At 59.6% G+C, this 23,387-nt stretch overlaps 2 protein-coding genes across 2 annotated transcripts; both read right to left on the bottom strand.

Moving 5' to 3' along the window:
* Positions 1-75: 75 nt before the first annotated feature.
* Positions 76-21,523, bottom strand: FBF1 (Fas binding factor 1). Its single transcript, XM_041411655.1, has 23 exons — positions 21,456-21,523; positions 21,250-21,349; positions 21,091-21,118; positions 20,151-20,192; positions 19,664-19,723; positions 18,135-18,347; positions 16,257-16,371; positions 16,082-16,170; positions 14,674-14,758; positions 13,065-13,895; positions 9,914-9,960; positions 9,106-9,143; positions 8,510-8,968; positions 8,025-8,095; positions 7,518-7,636; positions 6,707-6,825; positions 5,642-5,764; positions 4,577-4,750; positions 4,321-4,497; positions 2,947-3,084; positions 1,509-1,650; positions 613-728; positions 76-364 (listed from the first exon to the last, which is right to left on the bottom strand). The coding sequence occupies exons 1-23, from the start codon at positions 21,521-21,523 to the stop codon at positions 305-307; spliced, it is 3,414 nt and encodes a 1,137-aa protein (XP_041267589.1). The 3' UTR covers positions 76-304.
* Positions 21,524-21,836: 313 nt separating this feature from the next.
* UBL5 (ubiquitin like 5) lies at positions 21,837-22,669 on the bottom strand (the record flags this gene model as incomplete). The annotated part of the gene is made up of 2 exons (XM_041411657.1): positions 21,837-22,271; positions 22,573-22,669. Coding segments are annotated over 2 exons (171 nt in total), but the record flags the coding sequence as incomplete, so codon positions are not given.
* Positions 22,670-23,387: the final 718 nt, after the last annotated feature.

Genomic DNA, 23,387 nt, shown 5'->3' with positions numbered 1-23,387 from the left:
ATTTATTTTTATTTTTATTTTTATTTTTTACAAAAATCCATTTTTTCTCTTTGCACATGGGGGAAGGTTCTCAGCAGTGGACTTACTTTTATTTTTATTTTTACTTTTATTTTTATTTTTATTTATTTTTATCCATTTTTTGTTTGCAAACAAGGGACAGTTCTCAGCAGGGAATTTATTTTTATTTGAAAAATAAATGAATCTTTCTCTTTGCAAACAGGGGGGGTTTCAGCAGGGAATTTTTTAAATTTAAATTTAAATTTTAGTTTTCATTTCCCCAAGCTCCATTCCCCTTGCAGACGGTTCAGGGCCCTTTTTTCAGGTTCTCCAGGAAGAGCCGCTCGCTCTCCAGGAAATCGTGGTCCTGGGGAGGGGGCGCAGCCTGAGCCCCCCGGCCCTGCCCGGCCCCTTCCGGAAGGTTCCGAGCCCCCAGCCCAGCCCAGCCCCCCCGGCCGGTTCTGAGCCCGCTCTGAGCCCACCCGACGGTCCCAAACCCATTCCCACAACCCCAAAGCCATTCCCACATAATCCCAGACCCTCTCCCCCATAATCCCAGACCCTCTCCCCCAGCCCAGTCCCCCCAGCCCGGTCCCGTTCCCGCGCTGTCCCCACCATCCTGGCGCGGTGTTTCAGCAGCAGCACGTGGCCGTAGAGCGCGGCCGCGCTGTCCCCGCTGTCCCCCACGAGTGTCCCCAGGGCCGGCAGCAGCCCGGGAGCCACCGGAGCGGCTGCAGGAGGGGACAGCGGAGCGTGGGGTGACCGCCAGGTGTGTGACCCCCAGGTGTGTGTGTGACCCCCAGGTGTGTGTGTGTGACCCCCAGGTGTGTGTGTGTGACCCCCCCAGGTGTGTGTGACCCCCCCCAGGTGTGTGTGACCCCCCCCAGGTGTGTGACCCCCAGGTGTGTGATCCCCCTGGTGTGTGTGTGACCCCTCCCAGGTGTGTGTGTGTGACCCCCGGGTGTGTGTGTGTGACCCCCCCAGGTGTGTGACCCCCCCAGGTGTGTGTGTGTGACCCCCCAGGTGTGTGTGTGTGACCCCCAGGTGTGTGACCCCCCCAGGTGTGTGTGTGACCCCCAGGTGTGCGTCCCTAGCAGTGTCCCCAGCAGTGTCCCTGTCCCCCAGTGTTGTTCCTGTCCCCAGCGCTGTCCCTGTCCCTGTCGGTGTCCCCAGCGCTGTCTCCGTACCCAGCGGTGTCCCCAGCACTGTCCCCGGCAGTGTCCCTGTTCCTGGCAGTGTCCCTGGCAGTGTCCCCAGCATTGTCTCCGTACCCAGCGCTGTCCCCAGCAGTGTCCCCGTCCCTGGCAGTGTCCCCATCCCTGGCAGTGTCCCCAGTGCTATCTCCATACCCAGCGGTGTCCCCAGCGCTGTCCCTGTCCCCAGCACTGTACGCATCCCTGGCAGTGTCCCTGTCCCCAGCAGTGTCCCCAGCGCTGTCCCTGTCCCCAGCACTGTACCCATCCCTGGCAGTGTCCCTGTCCCCGGCACTGTCCCCAGCGCTGTCTCCGTACCCAGTGGTGTCCCCAGCGCTGTCCCCGGCAGTGTCCCCATCCCCGGCAGTGTCCCTGTCCCCAGCGCTGTCCCCAGGCCGGGGCCCAGCTCCTCCTGCAGCTCCCGGAGCTGCTCCCGCTGCCGCTCCAGGCTCCGCCGGCCCTGGAAAAACGGGAACGGGAACGGTGGGAACGGGAACGGTGGGAATGGGAAAGGAGGGAATGGGAAAGGAGGGAACGGGAAAGGTGGGAATGGGAAAGGTGGGAATGGGAAATGGGGGAATGTGGGAATGGGAAAGGTGGGAAGGGGAAATGGGGAAAGGTGGGAATGGGAAATGGGGGAATGTGGGAATGGGAAAGGTGGGAAGGGGAAATGGGGAAAGGTGGGAATGGGAAATGGGGGAATGTGGGAATGGGAAAGGTGGGAAGGGGAAATGGGGAAAGGTGGGAATGGGAAATGGGGGAATGTGGGAATGGGAAAGGTGGGAAGGGGAAATGGGGAAAGGTGGGAATGGGAAATGGGGGAATGTGGGAATGGGAAAGGTGGGAAGGGGAAATGGGGAAAGGTGGGAATGGGAAATGGGGGAATGTGGGAATGGGAAAGGTGGGAAGGGGAAATGGGGAAAGGTGGGAATGGGAAATGGGGGAATGTGGGAATGGGAAAGGTGGGAAGGGGAAATGGGGAAAGGTGGGAATGGGAAATGGGGAAATGGGAAATGTGGGAATTAAATAAAAACAAAAAGAAAAAAAAGAAAAAGCAAAATAAGCCTTGTGGCAACTGTCCGTTGAATTAAGAAGTTATATAACAATACAATGTATAACATTATATATTATTATATATAATATATTCCATAATATATTATATATCCAGTAGTTAGAGATGTAATATACAATTATATTACATATATGTCATATATTATGTATTATACATAATAATATAATAACACAATAAAATATACAAATATATAGCATATAATTATAATATATAATACATAATACTTGTTCTTATATATTATATATAATATATACAATATAATATATCGTATATATTATAGATAATATATAACATACATAAACACACATATATATTATATTACATATAAAATTTAATTACATATATAATAAATATATATAATATATACCTTATTTATAAACATATAATATATATGTAATATATATATAAAATAAAATATATAGTAATATATATAAAATATATAATAATATATATAAATATATATATATATTTGTTATATATATAACAAAGAACTTGTGACTGCTCTGAGCTGTGGCTGACTGCTGCTCTCGTGAACCTCACGATGTTTATGTGAGCATAAATCCAAAATAAATAATTGAAAAAGAAATCGCTTTTAGCCCCAAAATGTCCCATCCCTTCAATTAAAGCAGGGATAAAAGGAAGGTTTCCTGGGAGGGGGATTTCCTGGGAGGGGGATTTATTTGCCTGTGTCAGGCGCTGCTCCTGCTGCCGCAGCCGCTCCCGCTGCTCCTGCAGCTCCTGCAGCCGCCGCTGCTGCTCCTGCTGCGCCCCGCGCGCCTCCCGCAGCGCCCGCTGCCCGTCCTGCTGCTGCCGCGCCGAGCGCTGCGGGCGCAGCGGGAATGGGGACGGGAACGGGAACGGGAATGGGGACGGGAATGGGGACGGGGATGGGGCCGTGGGAACGGGAATGGGAACGGGGAACGGGAACGGGGAATGGGAACGGGGAACGGGAACGGGGAACGGGAACGGGGAATGGGAACGGGAACGGGGAATGGGGACGGGAACGGGGACGGGAACGGGAATGGGGAAACGGGAACGGGGACGGGAACGGGAATGGGGAACGGGGAACGGGGACGGGAACGGGAATGGGGAACGGGGAATGGGGACGGGAACGGGGAATGGGGAACGGGGATGGGAACGGGATCGGGGAACGGGAATGGGGATCGGGGAATGGGAACGGGAACGGGAATGGGAACGGGAATGGGGACGGGAGCGGGGATCGGGGAATGGGAACAGGGAATGGGAACAGGATCGGGAATGGGGAATGGGAACAGGATCGGGGAATGGGAGCAGGAACGGGGAATGGGAACGGGAACGGGATCGGGAACGGGGAATGGCAACGGGATCGGGAACGGGGAATGGGAACAGGGAATGTGAATGGGATCAGGAACAGGAACAGGGAATGGGAACAGGAGTGGGAACAGGAAATGGGGAACAGGAATGGGGAACGGGATCGGGAACGGGAGTGGGAACGGGAATGGGGAATGGGAACGGGCAATGGGAACAGGGAACGGGGAACGGGAATGGGAACAGGAACGGAGAATGGGATCAGGAACGGGAGTGGGAACAGGGAATGGGAATGGGGATGGGGAATGGGAACAGGGAATTGGAACAAGGAATGGGAACAGAGAATAGGGAATGGGAACGGGGAATGGGAACAGAAATGGAATGGGAATGGGAATGGGATGGGGAACAGGGAACGGGGAACGGGAATGGGGAAGAGGACCGGGATGGGGAATGGGACTGGGAACAGTGCTGGGATAGGGGAACGGGACCTGGGAATGGCTCCATCCCAATGGGACCGGGGATGTGAGCCCCAGCTCTGGGGGATGTGAGCCCCAGCTCTGGGGATGTGAGCCCCAGCTTAGGGGGATGTGAGCCCCAGCTCTGGGGGATGTGAGCCCCAGCTCTGGGGGATGTGAGCCCCAGCTCTGGGGATGTGGAGCCCCAGCTCGGGGGATGTGGAGCCCCAGCTCTGGGGGATGTGAGCCCCAGCTCTGGGGATGTGAGCCCCAGCTCTGCTCCTGGCTGGAACTCCAGCCCGGATGCTCCGTTTACCTCAGCCAGGTCCCGGATCTCCTCCTCCCGCTCCTGCAGGCGCTGCTCGGCCCGCAGAACCTTCTCCTTCTGCAGCCTCAGCTCCCGCCAGGCCTCGTCCAGCTCCTCCCTGTCCCTGGCCAGCTGCTCCTCCTTGGATCTCAGCTCCCGGCTCCGGAACTTCAGCTCTGCCTGATCCTGGGGGGAACACAGGGTCACCTGCCCCGTCCTTCGGAGCAGGGGGGGTGGTTGGGGACCCCGGGTCCCCATCGGGGACCTTGGCCAGGCTCCTCAGCGCCGAGTCCATGCCCAGGGTGCGCTCCTTGTCCTGCTCCTCCCGCTCCCGGCTCAGCCGCTCCCGCGAGTGGAACTCGGCCCAGGCGGCCGCCAGCCGCCGCCGCTCCTCGGAGCGCTCCCGCAGCTCCGCCTGCTGCTCCTCCAGCCACGCGCCCTGCGGGCCCGGGGACAGCTCCAGGCACCCCTTCCGCAGGGCTTGCCCTCCTGCCCTTCCCTTTTAGCCCGGCCCTGCCCTTCCCAGAGGCAAATTCCAGAGGCTGCTTCCAGCCAGGGAGCTGCGGTCCCATGCGGGCATCCAGTGGGCTCGACCTGGCCTGTTCCTTCCAGCCCCCAGCCCTGCTCCCACCCAGCTGGTCCCAAGCCCTTTTCCCAGCCCTGCTCCCATCCTGGCTGGTTCCGAGCCCTTTTCCCAGCCCTGTTCCCACCCAGCTGGTTCTGAGCCCTTTTCCCAGCCCTGCTCCCATCCTGGCTGGTCCCAAGCCCCTTTCCCAGCCCTGCTCCCACCCAGCTGGTTCTGAGCCCTTTTCCCAGCCCTGCTCCCATCCCGGCTGGTTCCGAGCCCCTTTCCCAACCCTGCTCCCATCCTGGCTGGTCCCGAGCCCCTTTCCCAGTCCCACTCCCAACCTGGCTGGTTCCGAGCCTTTTTCCCACTCCCACTCCTGCCCAGATGGTTCCAAGCCCCTTCCAGTTCCCACCCTACTGGTTCTGAGCCCCTTTCCTAGCCCAGTTCCCATCCCAGTTGCTTCTGAGCCCCTCTCCCAGTCCCACTCCCACCCAAGTGGTTCCAAGCCCCTTCCAGTTCCCACCTGGCTGGTTCTGAGCCCTTTCCCCAGTCCTGGCTGGTTCTGAGCCCTTTTCCCAGTCCTGGCTGGTTCTGAGCCCCTTCCCCATCCCAGTCCCCCCCAGCCAGCCCCCAGCCCCATCCCAGTCACTCCGGGTGGGTCCAGGCCCCCACCCCAGCATTCCCCAGCTTCCCCAGGGAAGCCGCAGCCCCTCCCTGCTCCGGGCTCACCTGGGGCTCACCTGGGGCCGTGTCCCTGCTCACCTTGGCCTCGTCCAGCGCCGCCCTCTCCATGGCCAGCAGCTGTGCCGAGAGCCGCCGCTGCTCCTCCAGCGCCTCCCGCAGCGAATCCGCCCGGCAGCGCTCGGCAGCGGCGCGGCGGCGCTCCTGGGGCGGACAGGGATGGGCACAGGGATGGGGACAGGGTGGGGACACGGGGACAGGGATGGGGACAGGGATGGGGACACGGGGACAGGGACAGGGATGGGGACAGGGATGGGGACACGGGGACAGGGACAGGGATGGGGACAGGGGGGGGGCAGTGACAGGGATGGGGACATGGGGACAGTGACAGGGATGGGGACAGGGATGGGGACACAGGGACGGGGACACAGGGACAGGGACAGGGATGGGGACAGGGATGGGGACAGGGGATAGGGGACAGGGACAGGGGTGGGGACACAGGGACAGTAACAGGGATGGAGACAGGGACAGGGATAGGGACAGAGACAGGGGATAGGGACACAGAGATAGCAACAGGGATGAGGACAGGGACAGGAGAATAGGAACAGGGGATAGGGGACAGGGGATAGAGGACAGGGACGGGATAGAGGACAGGGACAGGGTGGGGACAGGCATAGGGTGGGGTCAGGGACAGGGGACACGGGACATGGACATGAATAGCGACAGGGATAGGAGACAGGGACAGAGATGGGGACAGGAGACAGGGACAGGGACAGAAGGACAGGGATAGGGACACGGGACATGGGACAAGGACATGGGACACAGGGACAGGGATGGGGACAGGGACAGGGGGACACAGGACAGGGACATGGACAGGGGACATAGGACACAGGCAGGGACACAGGCAGTGACAGGGACACAGACATGGACATGGGCCACAGGACACAGAGATGGACCCAGGCACAGGACAGGGACACAAGCAGGGACATGGACAGGGACACAGCTCCAGGAGGAGATCCCAGCAGGAAGCTCCTCCAGCCAGGCACAGGCAGGGACACAGACACAGGCAGGGACAGGGACAGGGACACAGCCACAGCCACGGCCACAGCTTCAGGACAGGGCCAAAGCTCTGGGACGGGGCCCCACCTGCTCCAGGAGCTGCTCCCGCTCCCCCAGCCTGGTCTCCAAGTCAGCCACGGCCTCCTGGAGCCGGCTCTGCTCCCGCTCCGCGTCCCGCTGCTGCCGGCACAGCCTGGCCTGGAGCGCTGCGAGGGGCACGGGGAGCCAGGGTGCAGGAGGTGGGATCCCCTCCATCCTCAGGGAGATCCCACAGGGCAAACCCCTGTGTTCCTGCTCCATCCCCTCCCAGGACAGGGAGATCCCACATGGAAACGCCCCGTGCTCGTGCTCCATCCCATCCCATCCCATCCCATCCCATCCAAACCATCCCATCCAAACCATCCCATCCCATCCCATCCCAAGCAGATCCCACTCTGGGATCTGCCCACGGAGGGCAGGACTTTTCCAGCCTCTGGCTCCCAGCCTCTGGCTCGCCAGGGGCAACTTGAATTCTGTGAATTCTGCAAATTCTGTGAATTCAATTAATTCCATGAATTCTGCAAACTCCATGAATTCTGCAAATTCTACACATTCTGTGAATTCCATAAATCCCGTAAATTGTGTGAACTCTGTGAATTCCGAGAATTCTGTGAACTTTTCCATTTCCTGCGGATCTGAAGGGATCCCGGACGGAGCCGAGCCCCTCGAGTCACTCGGACCAGCAGAGCCCCTGGCCAGGAATCCCCCCAGGAGGGCTGGAACAGGGATCTACAGGCCCAGGGATCCTTCTGGACACCAGGATTTGTTCTGGGACCGTCTGGATTCCGTGGGATCGGCTCTGAGCCCTTGGGATGGAGCAGAGGGTCCCACTGGAATGATGCACTCGGAGGGAATTTACCTGTGAGCTGCTCATCCTGCTCCTGGGATCTGCAGTGGTCCTGGGGTCTGGGGTGATCCAGGGATCCCGGGTGATCCTGGGTTCTGGGGTGATCCAGGGATCCAGGGTGATCCTGGGTTCTGGGGTGATCCAGGGATCTGGGGTGATTCTGGGGTCTGGGGTGATCCAGGGATCTGGGGTGATTCTGGGGTCTGAGGTGATCCAGGGATCCGGGGTGATCCAGGGATCCGGGGTGATCCTGGGATCTGGGGTGATCCAGGATGATCTGGGGTGATCCTGTGCTCTGGGGTGATTCTGGGAGGATCTGGGGTGATCCTGTGCCCTGGGGTGATCCAGGGTGATCTGGGGTGATCCAGGATGATCCTGGGGTCTGGGGTGATCCAGGATGATCTGGGGTGATCCTGTGCTCTGGGGTGATTCTGGGAGGATCTGGGGTGATCCCGTGCCCCAGGGTGACCCAGGGAAGGAGCAGGGAACTGGGAGCACAGGTGAGACCCCACTCCTTACCTGTGGCAGCTCTCCGGGAGCTCCTGCAGCCCCGGTCCCCGCCGTGCCCGCTCCAGCTCCAGCGCCCGCACCTGGCGGGGGCGGGACGGGCTCAGGTGCCACCCTGGGCTCCCACGGCCACCTCCGGCTCCCCGTGTGGCCAGGGTCCCACAGGTGACATGCCCAGGTGACACCCCCAGGTGACACCCTCACATGACCGCCACAGGTGACACCCCCAGGTGACACCCCCAGGTGACATCCTCAGGTGACCCCCCCAGGTGACATCCTCAGGTGACACCCCCAGGTGACATCCTCAGGTGACCCCCACAGGTGACACCCCCCAGGTGACCCCCACAGGTGACAACCTCAGGTGACCCCCCCAGGTGACCCCCCCAGGTGACATCCTCAGGTGACACCCCCAGGTGACCCCCACAGGTGATACCCCAGGTGACACCCCCAGGTGACACCCCCAGGCGACCCCCCCAGGTGACACCCCCAGCCCCCACCTGGCTCTCCAGCTCCTCCAGCCGGGCCTGGAGGCTGCGCAGGGCGATCCCACAGCCGGGGTGCTGCTGGCACAGGTGGGATTGGAGAGTTTGGGAATCCTGGTGGGGCCGGGATGGGAGAGATCCCAGATCCTCCTGGTGGGGCCGGGATGGGAGAGATCCCAGATCCTCCTGGTGGGGCCGGGATGGGAGAGATCCCAGATCCTCCTGGTGGGGCCAGGATGGGAGAGATCCCAGATCCTCCTGGTGGGGCCGGGATGGGAGAGCTCCAGGACCCTCCTGGCGCTGTTGGGATGGGAGAGATCCCGGATCCTCCTGGCGCTGTTGGGATGGGAGAGCTCCAGGACCCTCCTGGCACCTCCGGGCCGGGAAAGCTGCGGGATGCTCTGGGCAGAGCCAGGACGGGAGCGCTCGGGGATTCTCCGGGCGGGACGGGGCTGGAGGAGCCGCCGGATCCTCCTGTGGGGACACAGGGATGCTCCAGGAGAGGCCTGGGAAGGGCAGCTCCCCTCTGCTGGGAATGCTGATCCATGCCCAGCCCCCCCAGATCCCAAGGGATCCCCAGGGATCCTCCCTGCTCCTGCCCCAGCACCCACCTGAGCGGGCGTGGCAGGACCCGGCGCCTCCTGCACAGCTGGGGTGGAAAACGGGACAAATCCATCACTGGGACACACGGAAGGAACGGAACCGTCCCATCCCATGGATCCTGTTACCCCATCCCATCCAGACCCATCCTAGGGATCCCATCTCATTATCCCATCCCATGGATCCCATTCCATCCCATCCCATCCCACAGATCCTATCCCATTATCCCATCCCATAGATCCCATCCAATCGTTCCCATCCCATCCCATGGATCCCATTGTCCCATCCCATCCAGCACCATCCCATGGATCCCATCCCATCCCATCCCATCCCATCCGATCTCACTGATCCCATGGATCCCATCCCATTATCCCACTATCCCGTCATCCCATGATCCCATCATCCTGCTATCCCATGATCCCATCATCCCATGATCCCATTATCCTGTTATCCCCACTATTCCATTATCCCATTATCCCGTTATCCCACTATCCCATTATCCTGTTATCCCCACTATTCCATTATCCCATTATCCTGTTATCCCACTATCCCATTATCCTGTTTTATCCCACTATCCCGTTATCTTGTTATCCCACTATTCCATTATCCCATTGTCCTGTTATCCCACTATCCCACTATCCCGTTATCTTGTTATCCCACTATTCCATTATCCCATTGTCCTGTTATCCCACTATCCCACTATCCCATGATCCCATTATCCCCTGGCACAGCTCCCCCAGTTCATGAGGAGGGTCCCCAGGTGTCCCCTGCCCAGGCCAGGTGACCTCCGAGGACACCTGGTGGGGACAGGGGCCTCACCTGCTGCCCCCTGCCCGTAGGGCCGTGTCCCGAGGGGGAGCTCCAGCCTGGGAGGGGAACAAATCCCACGGGAGAGTCAGGGGGGCACGGACCGCCCAGCCCGGCCTGGCCTGTGCCACCTGGGTCACCTGTGCCACCTGGGTCACCCGTGCCACCTGGGTCACCTGTGCCACCTGGGTCACCCGTGCCACCTGGGTCACCTGTGCCACCTGGGTCACCCGTGCCACCTGGGTCACCTGTGCCACCTGTGCTGTGCCACCTGTGCCACCTGGGTCACCTGTGCCACCTGGGTCACCCGTGCTGTGCCACCTGGGTCACCTGTGCTGTGCCACCTGTGTTACCTGTGCCATCTGGGTCACCTGTGCCACCTGGGTCACCTGTGCTGTGCCACCTGGGTCACCTGTGCCACCTGGGTCACCTGTGCTGTGCCACCTGGGTCACCTGTGCCACCTGGGTCACCCGTGCTGTGCCACCTGGGTTACCTGTGCCACCTGGGTCACCTGTGCTGTGCCACCTGGGTCACCTGTGCTGTGCCACCTGTGTTACCTGTGCCATCTGGGTCACCTGTGCCACCTGGGTGACCTGTGCTGTGCCACCTGGGTCACCTGTGCCACCTGGGTCACCTGTGCCACCTGTGCTGTGCCACCTGTGCCACCTGGGTCATCTGTGCCACCTGGGTCATCTGTGTCACCTGTCCCACCTGGGTCACCTGTGCTGTGCCACTTGCATCACTTGTGCCACCTCTATCACCCATATCACCTGAGCCACCTCTGTCATCTGTGCCACTGTCCCACCTGTGTCACCTGTGTCACCCATATCACCTGAGCCATCTACGTCACCTGAGTCACCTGTGCCATCTGTACTATTCCACCTGGGTCACCTGTGTCACCTCTGCCACCCGGGTCACCTGAGCCGTGTCACCTGGGTCACCCGAGTCATCTCTGTCACCTCTGCCATGTCACCTGTGCCACCTGTGCCACCTGTGTCACCCGAGCGGCACACTTGCATCACCTGTGTCACCTGTGTCACCCATATCACCTGAGCCATCTACGTCACCTGAGTCACCTGTGCCATCTGTGCTGTTCCACCTGGGTCACCTGTGCCACCTGTATCACCTGAGTCACCTGTGTCACCTCTGCCACCCGGGTCACCTGAGCCATGTCACCTGGGTCACCCGAGTCATCTCTGTCACCTCTGCCATGTCACCTGTGCCACCTGTCCCACCTGTGTCACCCGAGCGGCGTCACCTGTCCCACCCCACCTGCCCTGTGCCAGGGATGCCACCTTTGGGACTCGGAGGGAACAGTGACACCCCAAACCTCCATCCCAGGGTCCCCTCCCCCCACACTGGTGACCTGAGCCCTCCCAGGTGACACCTGAGTCCTCCTAGGTGACACCTGTGTCCCTCCCAGGTGACACATTGTCCTGGGAACAGGGAGGTGGGAGGAGCTCAGGTGGGGGGAATTCCAGAGTAGGGACATCCCTGGGGACACCGGGAGAGGACACCTGGGACAGGGACATTACCTGGGGACACCTGGGACAGGGACATCACCTGGGGACACCTGGGACAGGGAGATCCCCCAGGGACACCTGGGACAGGGACATCACCTGGCACACCTGGACAGGGACATCCCCTGGGGACACCTAGAGGACACCTGGACAGGGACATCCCCTGGGGACACCTGGACAGGGACATCTCCTGGCACACCTGGAGGACACCTGGACAGGGACATCTGGCACACCTGGAGGGGACCCGAGGACAGTGACATCCTTGGGCACACCTAGAGGACACCTGGGACAAGGACATCACCTGGCACACCTGGGACAGGGACATCACCTGGGGACACCTGGGACAGGGAGATCCCCCAGGGACACCTGGGACAGGGACATCACCTGGGCACACCTGGGACAGGGACATCCCCTGGGGACACCTAGAGGACACCTGGACAGGGACGTCACCTGGGACAGGGACATCCCCGGGCACACCTGGGACAGTGACATCCCCGGGGACACCTGGAGGACACCTGGGACAGGGACATCCCCGGGGACACCAGTGACAGGGACATCACCTGGGCACACCTGTGACAGGGACATCACCTGCGCACACCTGGAGGACATTTTGGGACAGGGACATCACCTGGCACACCTGGGACAGTGACATCCTTGGGCACACCTGGAGGACACCTGGACAGGGACATCTGGCACACCTGGAGGGGACCCGAGGACAGTGACATCCTTGGGCACACCTAGAGGACACCTGGGACAAGGACATCACCTGGCACACCTGGGACAGGGACATCCCTGGGCACACCTGGAGGACACCTGGACAGGGACATCTGGCACACCTGGAGGGGACCCGAGGACAGTGACATCCTTGGGCACATCTGGAGGACACCTGGACAGGGACATCTGGCACACCTGGAGGGGACCCGAGGACAGTGACATCCTTGGGCACATCTGGAGGACACCTGGACAGGGACATCTGGCACACCTGGAGGGGACCCGAGGACAGTGACATCCTTGGGCACATCTGGAGGACACCTGGACAGGGACATCTGGCACACCTGGAGGGGACCCGAGGACAGTGACATCCTTGGGCACATCTGGAGGACACCTGGACAGGGACATCTGGCACACCTGGAGGGGACCCGAGGACAGTGACATCCTTGGGCACATCTGGAGGACACCTGGACAGGGACATCTGGCACACCTGGAGGGGACCCGAGGACAGTGACATCCTTGGGCACATCTGGAGGACACCTGGACAGGGACATCTGGCACACCTGGAGGGGACCCGAGGACAGTGACATCCTTGGGCACATCTGGAGGACACCTGGACAGGGACATCTGGCACACCTGGAGGGGACCCGAGGACAGTGACATCCTTGGGCACATCTGGAGGACCCCTGGACAGTGACATCCTTGGGCACATCTGGAGGACACCTGGACAGTGACATCACCTGGGACAGTGACATCCCTGGGCACACCTGCAGGACACCTGGGACAGTGACATCACCTGGGACAGTGACATCACCTGGGACAGTGACATCCTTGGGCACACCTGTAGGACACCCGGGCCGGGAGCCCCGATCCCGGAGATCTCCTGGATGCCAGGTGGGAGCTCCCGGGGGTTCCCGGGGGTTCCCTTTACCTGCCGGGCTCGGGGGGCCCCGGGCCCCTCCGGGGGTGGGAATTTGGCTCCGGAGGCTCCGCCCGGGCTGGCTCCGGGGCCAGGGCAGCGCCAGGGCAGCGCCGGTGCCGCAGCGGGGATCCCGGGACACCGGGGCCCGGGGGATCCTCGTCCTTCCATCCCAATCCAAGGAAATCCTTGTCCTTCTGTCCCAGCCCTGGGAAATCCTTGTCCTGTCCTGATCCCGGGGGACCCTCGGCCTTCTGTCCCAATCCTGGGGGATCCTTTTCCTTCGATCCCAATCCTATGAAATCCTTGTTCTTCTGTCCTAATCCCGAGAAATCCTTGTCCTTCGATCCCAACTCCAGGAAATCCTTGTCCTTTTGTCTCAATCCCAGGGGATCCTTGTCCTTCTGTCCCAATCCTGGGAAATCCTTCTCCTTTGATCCAAATCCCAGGAAATCCTTGTTCTTCTGTCCTAAACCCAGGAAATCCTTCTCCTTTGATCCCAATCCCAGGAAATCCTTGTCCTTCGATCCCAATCCTGTGGGATCCTTGTTCTTCTGTCCCAATCCCGGGAAATCCTTGTCCTTTGATCCCAGCTCCAGGAAATCCTTGTCCTTCTGTCCCAGCTCCAGGAAATCCTTGTCCTTTGATCCCAGCTCCAGGAAATCCTTGTCCTTTGATCCCAGCTCCAGGAAATCCTTGTCCTTCGATCCCAGCTCCAGGAAATCCTTGTCCTTCTGTCCCAATCCCGGGAAATCCTCGTCCCCCAGTCCCAGGAAATCCTCGTCCTTCAGCCCCAGCCAGGCGGCCCCGGAGGGACGTCGGGAGCTGCTCCCAACCGGACACCTGGGGGGGGAGAGGGACACTGGGGACACTGAGCAAAACAGGGACAATGGGGACAATGGGGACATTGGGGGCAATGGGAACAATGGGGGCACTGGGGACACTGGGGACACTGAGCAAAACAGGGACAATGGGGACAACGAGGACACTGGAGACAATAGGAGACAATGAGGGACATTGGGGACAATGAGCACACCAGGGGCATTAGGGACACTGGGGAAAATTGGGGACATTGGGGGCAATGGGAACAATGGGAACAATGGGGGCACTGGGGACATTGGGGATACTGGAGACAATAGGGGACAATGGGGGACACTGGGGACAATGAGCAAAACAGGGACACTGGGGACAATGGGGACATTGGGAACAATGGCGGCATTGGGGACACTGGGGACTGGGCAGGTGACAATGGGGACAATGGGGACATTGAGGACAAGAGGAGGCATTGGGGACACTGGGGACTGGGCAGGGGACAATGGGGACATTGGGAACAATGGGGGCATTGGGGACAATGGGGACTGGGCAGGGGACAATGGGGACAAAGGGGACAATGGGGGCATTGGGGCCACTGAGGACTGGGCAGGTGACATTGGGGACACTGAGGACAAGAGGGACAGTGGGGACTGGGCAGGGGACAATGGGGACAATGGGACATTGAGGACAAGAGGAGGCATTGGGGACAATGGGGACTGGGCAGGGGACACTGGGGACAATGGGGACAGTGGGACACTGGGGACACGGCTGGGTGGGGACATCCCCCTCCCCTCCCCCCGCCCGGTACCTCCGTCTCCGCCCGGTCCCCGAGGCCACCGAGGGCTCGTAGGATCCGAAGGGAAATCCCGGCTCCACCTGGGCCCCGCCCGGCCCTGCGGAACAACAGCACCCCAGATTCCCAAAACTCCCCAAATTCTCAAAACTCCCGAAACTTCCTGTGGGATTGGGATTGGAAAACGCCTGTGCTGCTCCTGCCTGGAATTCCCAATGGGATTGGGATTGGAAAACACCTGTGCTGCTCCTCCCTGGAATTCCCAATGGGATTGGGATTGGAAAACACCTGTGCTGCTCCTGCCTGGAATTCCCAGTGGGATTGGAAAACACCTGTGCTGCTCCTCCTCGGAATTCCCAGTGGGATTGGGATTGGAAAGCAGCTTGTGCTGCTCCTCCCTGAAATTCCCAGTGGGATTTGGACCCTCTGGAAAACACCTGTGCTGCTCCTGCCTGGAATTCCCAATGGGATTGGAAAACGCCTGTGCTGCTCCTGCCTGGAATTCCCAGCGGGATCTGGAGCCTCTGGAACCCCCCCCGTGGATCTCCCAATGGGATTGGGATGGGAAAACACCTGTGCTGCCCCTGCCTGGAATTCCCAATGGGATTGGAAAACGCCTGTGCTGCTCCTGCCTGGAATTCCCAGCGGGATCTGGAGCCTCTGGAACCCCCCCCGTGGATCTCCCAATGGGATTGGGATGGGAAAACACCTGTGCTGCCCCTGCCTGGAATTCCCAATGGGATTGGAAAACGCCTGTGCTGCTCCTGCCTGGAATTCCCAGCGGGATCTGGAGCCTCTGGAACCCCTCCCGTGGATCCCCCAATGGGATTGGGATGGGAAAACACCTGTGCTGCTCCTGCCTGGAATTCCCACGTACATCTGAAGCCGCGGGAACCCCTCCCGTGGAACCCCCAATGGGATTGGGATTGGAAAACACATGTGCTGCTCCTGCCTGGAATTCCCAATGGGATTGGGATGGGAAAACACCTGTGCTGCTCCTGCCTGGAATTCCCAATGGGATTGACCCCTGGCAAACACCTGTGCTGCTCCTGCCTGGAATTCCCAGCGGGATCTGGAGCCTCTGGAACCCCTCCCGTGGATCCCCCAATGGGATTGGGATGGGAAAACACCTGTGCTGCTCCTGCCTGGAATTCCCAATGGGATTGACCCCTGGCAAACACCTGTGCTGCTCCTGCCTGGAATTCCCAATGGGATTTGGACCCTCTGGAAAACACCTGTGCTGCTCCTGCCTGGGAATTCCCAGTGGGACGAAACCTCTGGAAAACACCTGTGCTGCTCCTCCTGGGAATTCCCAGTGGGATTGGGATTGGAAAGCACCTGTGCTGCTCCTGCCTGGAATTCCCAGCGGGATCTGAAGCCTCTGGAACCCCCCCCGTGGATCCCCCACCCCGGCCGTGCTCACCTGGCTGCTCCCGCTCCTTGGGGTCTGGCTGGAATTCCGCCTTTCCCGGCTGCTCCTGGCTCCCGGCGCGGCCCTTCCGGAGCCCCTGGCTGGGCACAGTGGGGGTGGCACTGGGGTGGCACCGGGGTGGCACCGGGACCCCCCCGTTCCCGTCCCCATCCCGGTGTCCCCTCACCCCCCCGGCGTTCCCGGCGCGCTCCCGGCTCCGTCGGCGCCGCTGCCGAGTCCCAGGGAGTCCATCAGGTCATCGACGTCGTCCCCAAAGGTGACATCGGGACGGGGGGGCGGGGCTGGGGGGATGGCACTGATGGCATCTGGGATGTCCCTGGGTGCCACCAGCTCTGGGACATCCATGGATGCCACCAGCACTGGCACATCTCAGGGATGTCTCTGGGTGTCACCAATTGGCTCTGGAACACCCCTGGGTGTCACTGACATTGGGACATCCCTGGGTGTCACCAGCTCTGGAACATCTCAGGGACATCCCTGGATTTCACTGACATTGGGACATCCCTGGGCGTCACCAATTGGCTCTGGGACACCCCTGGGTGTCACCGACACTGGAACACCTCAGGGACGTCTCTGGGTCACCAACACTGGGACATCTCCAGGTGTCACAAACACTGGGACATCTCAGGGACATCTCCAATTGGCTCTGGGACATCTCCAGGTGTCACCGACATTGGGACACCCCTGGGTGTCACCAGCACTGGCACATCTCAGGGACATCTCCAGGTGTCACCAACACTGGGACATCTCAGGGACATCCCTGGGTGTCACCAATTGGCTCTGGGACATCTCCAGGTGTCACCGACATTGGGACACCCCTGGGTGTCACCAGCACTGGCACATCTCAGGGACATCTCCAGGTGTCACTGGCTTGGGGACATTCGCAGGTGTCACCAACTCTGAGACACCTCTGAAAGTCACCGGTGCTGGGACATCTCCGGGTGTCCCCAGATCTGGGAATCTCTGTGTCCCCTCCGTGTCCCCTCCCTATCACCCTGTGTTCCCCATCCCAAGGAATGGGGATGGATCCCATGGAATGAGGTTTGATCCCACGGAATGGGGTTTGATCCCACAGCAATGGGGTGGATCCCATGGAATGGGGTTGATCCCACAGGATTGGGGTTGATCCCACAGCAATGGGGATGGATCCCAAGGAATGGGGTTGATCCCATGGAATGAGGTTGATCCCATGGAATGAGGTTGATCATACAGCAATGGGGTTGATCCCATGGAAAGGGGTTTGATCCCACAGCAATGGGGTTTGATCCCACCGCAATGGGGTGGATCCCATGGAATGGGGATGGATCCCATGGAATGAGGTTTGATCCCACGGAATGGGGTTTGATCCCACCGCAATGGGGTGGATCCCATGGAATGGGGATGGATCCCATGGAATGAGGTTTGATCCCACGGAATGGGGTTTGATCCCACCGCAATGGGGTGGATCCCATGGAATGGGGATGGATCCCATGGAATGAGGTTTGATCCCACGGAATGGGGTTTGATCCCACCGCAATGGGGTGGATCCCATGGAATGGGGATGGATCCCATGGAATGAGGTTTGATCCCACGGAATGGGGTTTGATCCCACCGCAATGGGGTGGATCCCATGGAATGGGGATGGATCCCAAGGAATGGGGGTTGATCCCACAGCAACGAGGTTTGATCCCACGGAATGAGGTTGATCCCACAGCAATGGGGTTTGATCCCAAGGAATGGGTTTGATCCCACAGGATTGGGGTTGATCCCATGAAATGGGGTTGATCCCATAGAAAGTGGTTTGATCCCACAGCAATGGGGGTTGATCCCATGGAATGGGGATGGATCCCAAGGAATGGGGTTGATCCCATGGAATGAGGTTGATCCCACAGCAATGGGGTTGATCCCATGGAAAGGGGTTTGATCCCACAGGAATGGGGTTGATCCCACAGCAATGGGGATGGATCCCAAGGAATGGAGTTGATCCCATGGAATGAGGTTGACCCCACAGCAATGGGGTTGATCCCACAGCAGTGGGAGTTGATCCCACAGGAATTCCCGGTACCTTTTTGGGGACCCGGCCCCTTCCCGCCGTGGTTCCCAGGCCTGGACCCGGCTCTGGCCATTCCCAGGATTTCTGCATCCAGCTCGTCCAGCTCGTCCAGCTGATCCGTTGGGTCATGGTGATCCATGGGATCAACTGGATCCTGGTGATCCATGGGATCTGGTGATCCATGGGATCCAGCTCCGGGGTGGGGGGAGCAGCTCCTGCCCTCACCTGCAGCCCAGGAGGGATCCCAAATCCCTTGGGAATTCTGCCCTGCTCACCTTCGCCCCTTCCGTGTTCCCCGCTGGGAATTTCCCACTCTTTGGGAATTCCCCATTCCCCTTTCACTGGGAATTTCCCCACTTCCCTTTGGGAATTTCCCTTCCCCCACTGGGAATTTCCCATTCTTTGGGAATTTCCCCTTTCCCTTTGGGAATTTCCCTTCCCCCACTGGGAATTTCCCATTCTTTGGGAATTTCCTGTTCTTTGGGAATTTCCCTTCCTCCACTGGGAATTTCCCATTCTTTGGGAATTTCCCCTTTCCCTTTGGGAATTTCCCTTCCCCCACTGGGAATTTCCCACTCCCTGTTGGGAACTTCCCATTCCCCATTGGGACTTCTTAGGTTTACATTGGGAATTTCCCGTTTCCCATTGAGAATTTCCCATGTTTTGGGAATTTCCTCTTCCCTGTTTTTTGGAATTCCCCATTTTTTGGGAATTTCCCATTTTTGGGAATTTCCCATTTTCTGTTGGGAATTTCCTGGTTTTGGGGTTTTCTCATTCTTTGGGAATTTCCCGTTCCCCACTGTCCATTTTCGGGTTTTGGGAATTTCCTGGTTGTTGGAAATTTCCTGTTCTTTGGGAATTTCCACTTCTCCACTGGGAACTTCCCATTCCCCATTGGGAATTTCCTGGTCTTTGGAATTTCCCTTTTTTTTTGGAATTTCCTGTTCCTTGGGAATATCCCACTCTCCATCGGGAATTTCCCAGTTTTGGGAATTTCCCGTTTCTTGGGATTTCTCCCTCTCGACCCTGATCCCGGACACAGCCCAGGTGAGGGGGTGGGGCGGGGCCCCAGGTGCTCCCAGGTGAGCACACCTGGAGAACGAGGCTCAGCCCGGCCTGGGTGGGGGAGGGGCTCACCTGGGCCCACCTGAGCTCTCCACTTCTCTACTGGGAACTTCCCATTCCCCGTTGGGAATTTCCTGGTCTTTGGAATTTCCCTTTTTTTTTGGAATTTCCTGTTCCTTGGGAATATCCCACTCTCCATCGGGAATTTCCCGGTTTTGGGAATTTCCCGTTTCTTGGGATTTCTCCCCCTCGACCCTGATCCCGGGCACAGCCCAGGTGAGGGGGTGGGGCGGGGCCCCAGGTGCTCCCAGGTGAGCACACCTGGAGAACGAGGCTCAGCCCGGCCTGGGTGGGGGAGGGGCTCACCGGGGCCCACCTGAGCTCACCTGGGCCCACCTGGGGTCACCTGAGCTCACCTGAGCCCACCTGAGCTCACCTGGGCTCACCTGGGGTCACCTGAGCCCACCTGAGCTCACCTGGGCTCACCTGCAGGAAGGGGGCGTGGGAACCTCGGGAGGGCGGAGCCGGGGCCTCCTCTGGAAACAAGGGAGGGGTCAGGGATGGACACGGAGACAGGTGGGAATGGGGAGGGCAGGACATCCCCCCAGGTGAGCCCAGGTGAGCCCAGGGCATCCCCCCAGGTGAGCCCAGGGCATCCCCCCAGGTGAGCCCCAGGTGAGCCCAGGGCATCCCCCCAGGTGAGCCCAGGTGAGCCCCAGGTGAGCCCAGGCCATCCCCCCAGGTGAGCCCAGGGCATCCCCCCAGGTGAGCCCCAGGTGATCCTGGGGAAGGGGTTTCCCTCTAGGTGACCCCAGCTGTTCCCAGGTGATCCCCTCCCCAGTCACCAAGGTGACCCCAGGTGACCCCCCCCAGGTGATCCCCTCCAGGTGACCCCCCCAGGAGTTCCCAGGTGACCACCCAGGTGACCCCCCCAGGTGACCCCCTTGGGAGCTCCCACTTTACCATCGGATCCCAGGAGCTCCCCGAGCACGTCCCCGATGGGATCTGGAACAGGAGAGAGCCCAGGTGAGCCCAGGTGGGTTCCACACACCAGGCAGGTGGGAAAAGCTCCTGGAACACCTCACCTGTGTCCTAGAACACCTCACCTGTCTCTAGAACACCTCACCTGTGTTGGAACATCTCACCTGTCTCTGGGACATCTCACCTGTGTCTAGAACACCTCACCTGTGTCCCAGAACATCTCACCTGTGTCCTAGAACACCTCACCTGTGTCTAGAACATCTCACCTGTCTCTTAGAACACCTCCCCTGTCTCTGGAACATCCCACCTGTCTCTGGGACACCTCACCTGTGTCTAGAACATCTCACCTGTCTCTTAGAACACCTCCCCTGTCTCTGGAACATCCCACCTGTCTCTGGGACACCTCACCTGTGTCTAGAACATCTCACCTGTCTCTTAGAACACCTCACCTGTCTCTGGAACATCCCACCTGTCTCTGGGACACCTCACCTGTGTCCCAGAACACCTCACCTGTGTCTAGAACATCTCACCTGTCTCTTAGAACACCTCACCTGTCTCTGGAACATCCCACCTGTCTCTGGGACACCTCACCTGTGTCCCAGAACATCTCACCTGTCTCTTAGAACACCTCACCTGTCTCTTAGAACACCTCACCTGTCTCTTAGAACACCTCACCTGTCTCTTAGAACACCTCACCTGTCTCTTAGAACACCTCACCTGTCTCTTAGGACACCTCACCTGTCTCTGGGACACCTCACCTGTGTCCCAGAACACCTCACCTGTCTCTGGGACACCTCACCTGTCCCCTGGGACATTCCCACCCCGCTCCATCCCAGCATTCCCAGGGACCCAAATCCCCTGGAGAGCAGGTGGGGACAGGTGAGGGGGATGAGGACAGGTGAGGACAGGTGGGAGCGCTCACCTGGCGAGCTGCTCCGGGCCCCGGCAGCCTGCGGGAAGACAAAATTCCCTTGGGAGAAACGGAAGCACCGAAATCTCCCCACACGGCAGAGGTGAGACAGGAGGGGTTCCCACCTGGACCCTCTCACCTGGATCCCCTCGCCGGTCTCCCCTCACTCACCCTGGCCCGTCCCGGCCTGTCCGCCATTCCCGGGCGGTCCCAGCTCCGCCGCCCGCTACCGGCTCCGGCCCCCGCGCTCAGCGCCGCCCCGGCCGCGGCCCTGAGGGGAGAGGGAGGCGCCGCTCGGGTCCCGGTCCCGTTCCGAGTCCCGCTCCCGGTCCCGTTCCCTCTCCCGTTCCCGCCCGGGGCTCCGCCGCCTCCCTCACCCGCTCCCGCGCTCGCCATGGGCGCCGCCATATTGCGCGCCGTCCTCATGGAAGGCCCCCGCTGCCATAGCAACGGGGCTGCCCCGCTCGGCGCCTGATTGGAAAGCCGCCGTTACCATAACAACGAGGCTACCCGCGCGCCGCCCCAAGGAAGGCCCCCCCGCTGCCATGGTGACGGGGCTGCCCCGAGCAGCGCCTGACCCGAGCCTCTGTCGCGATTCTCCTCCTATCGCCGGCGATTCCCCGGTATCGCGGGTTTATCCTGTCGGGAACTCTACGTTCCTCCCCAGCCGGGATCCAGGCTCGGGTACTCCCGCAGGAAACATCGCGATATCGCGACACAACCCCCGGATATCGCCAGAAAATCCCAAAAATCGCCCGGAGGCCCAAAAATCGCTTTTATTGATCAACAAACGGGGCCAGGCCGGAAATGGGGGAGGGGACTGGGCCGTACTGGGATATACTGGGAGCACTGGGCTGGACTGGGTTGGACCGGTCCGGACTGGGTTGGACTGGGCGCACTGGGACTGCTGGACTGGGTTGGACCGGTCTGGACTGGTTTGGACTGGGTTGGACTGGTCCGGACTGGGAGCACTGGGACTGCTGGACTGGTCTGGACTGGGTTGGACCGGTCCGGACCGGTTTGGACTGGGAGCACTGGGACTGCTGGACTGGTCTGGACTGGGTTGGACCGGTCCGGACCGGTTTGGACCGGTCTGGACTGGTCCGGACTGGTGGGGCCCTACTGGTAGTAGAGCTCCAGGTTCATCCCGTCGTGGATCTCATCTGGAGGCGCCGTCAAGGAAAACAAATTTGGGGTTTTGGGGTTGAAGGACTTTGGGGAGAGTTTCTGGGTTTTTGGGGTTCTGGGGTTTTTGGGGTTCTGGGAGTGCTTGAGGTTATGGGGGTGTTTGGGTTTTTGGGGGGATTTTGGGGTTCTGGGGATTTTGGGGTTGGATTTTGGGGTTCTGCAGTTTTTGGGGTCGGGTTTTTGGGGTCGGGTTTTGGGGTTCTGGGGGTTTTTGGGGTCCCCCAAAGCCCTCAGATGCTGCCTTAGAACCCCCCAAACCCCCCATGTGCCCCCCAGAGCCCCGGGGCGCCCCCCAGGTGCCCCCAGACCATTTTTTGAGCACGATCTTGTCCCAGCGGGTGCCGGTCTGCGCCGCTATCAGCTTCTTCAGGTCCCGGATCGAGTCCTCGGGGCTGCGCCGCCGTCAAGGAAACGGGGACACAAACACAGCCCAAAACACCCCAAAACTGCCCCAAAAACACCTGCCCTAAAACTGCCCCAAAAACACCCCAAAACTAGCCCAGACACACCCCAAAACTGCCCCAAAACCGGCTCAAAACAACCCAAAACCTGCCCTAAAACTGCCCCAAAAACACCCCAAAACTGCCCCAAAACAACCCCAAAATACCCCAAAACCAGCCTAAAACCAGCCCAAAACCTGCCCCAAAACCAGCCCAAAAACACACCCCAAAATCCTCCAAAACCGCCTCAAGACAACCCCAAAAGCACCCCAAAACCAATCCCCAAATCTTCCCCCAAACCCTTCCCAAAACCTGCCCCAAGCACCCCAAACACCCCAAAACCTCACAAACACCTCCCTGAGACCTCCTCAAAACCCCAAAATCTCCCCAAACCCTCAAATCCTTCCTAAAACACCCCCAAAACACCCCAAAATATCCCCAAAACACCCCCAAATATCCCCAAAAGACTCCAAAAGCTCCCTTAAAACCTCCCTAAAGCTCCCCAAAACCCCAAAATCTCCCCAAAACCTCTCTCAATACCCCAACCCCCCCAAAACTTCTCAAAACTCCCCCCAATCTTCAAATCCCCCCAAAACCCTGCCCAAAGCCTCCCCCAAACCTCCAATCCCCCACAGAACACCCAAAAACTTCCCCAAATCCCCCCTAAACCTCCCCCAAATC

This window comes from Onychostruthus taczanowskii, unplaced genomic scaffold, assembly GCF_017590055.1.
Source record: "Onychostruthus taczanowskii isolate IOZ18803 unplaced genomic scaffold, ASM1759005v1 scaffold369, whole genome shotgun sequence".
NCBI classification, from domain to species: domain Eukaryota; kingdom Metazoa; phylum Chordata; class Aves; order Passeriformes; family Passeridae; genus Onychostruthus; species Onychostruthus taczanowskii.
Note: the sequence above shows the minus strand (reverse complement) of the source record. Positions and strands in the feature narration are given on the sequence as shown.

Excerpts from the sequence above, each read along its gene's own strand:
- FBF1 (XM_041411655.1), bottom strand. The coding sequence starts at position 21,523 with ATGGCAGCGGGGGCCTTCCATGAGGACGGCGCGCAATATGGCGGCGCC. Across the intron at positions 16,372-18,134 it reads GGGGCCGGGTCCCCAAAAAG|CCCCGCCCCCCCGTCCCGAT; the intron begins GTACCGGGAATT and ends CCATCCCCCCAG. Across the intron at positions 4,498-4,576 it reads CGCTGAGGAGCCTGGCCAAG|GATCAGGCAGAGCTGAAGTT; the intron begins GTCCCCGATGGG and ends TGTTCCCCCCAG.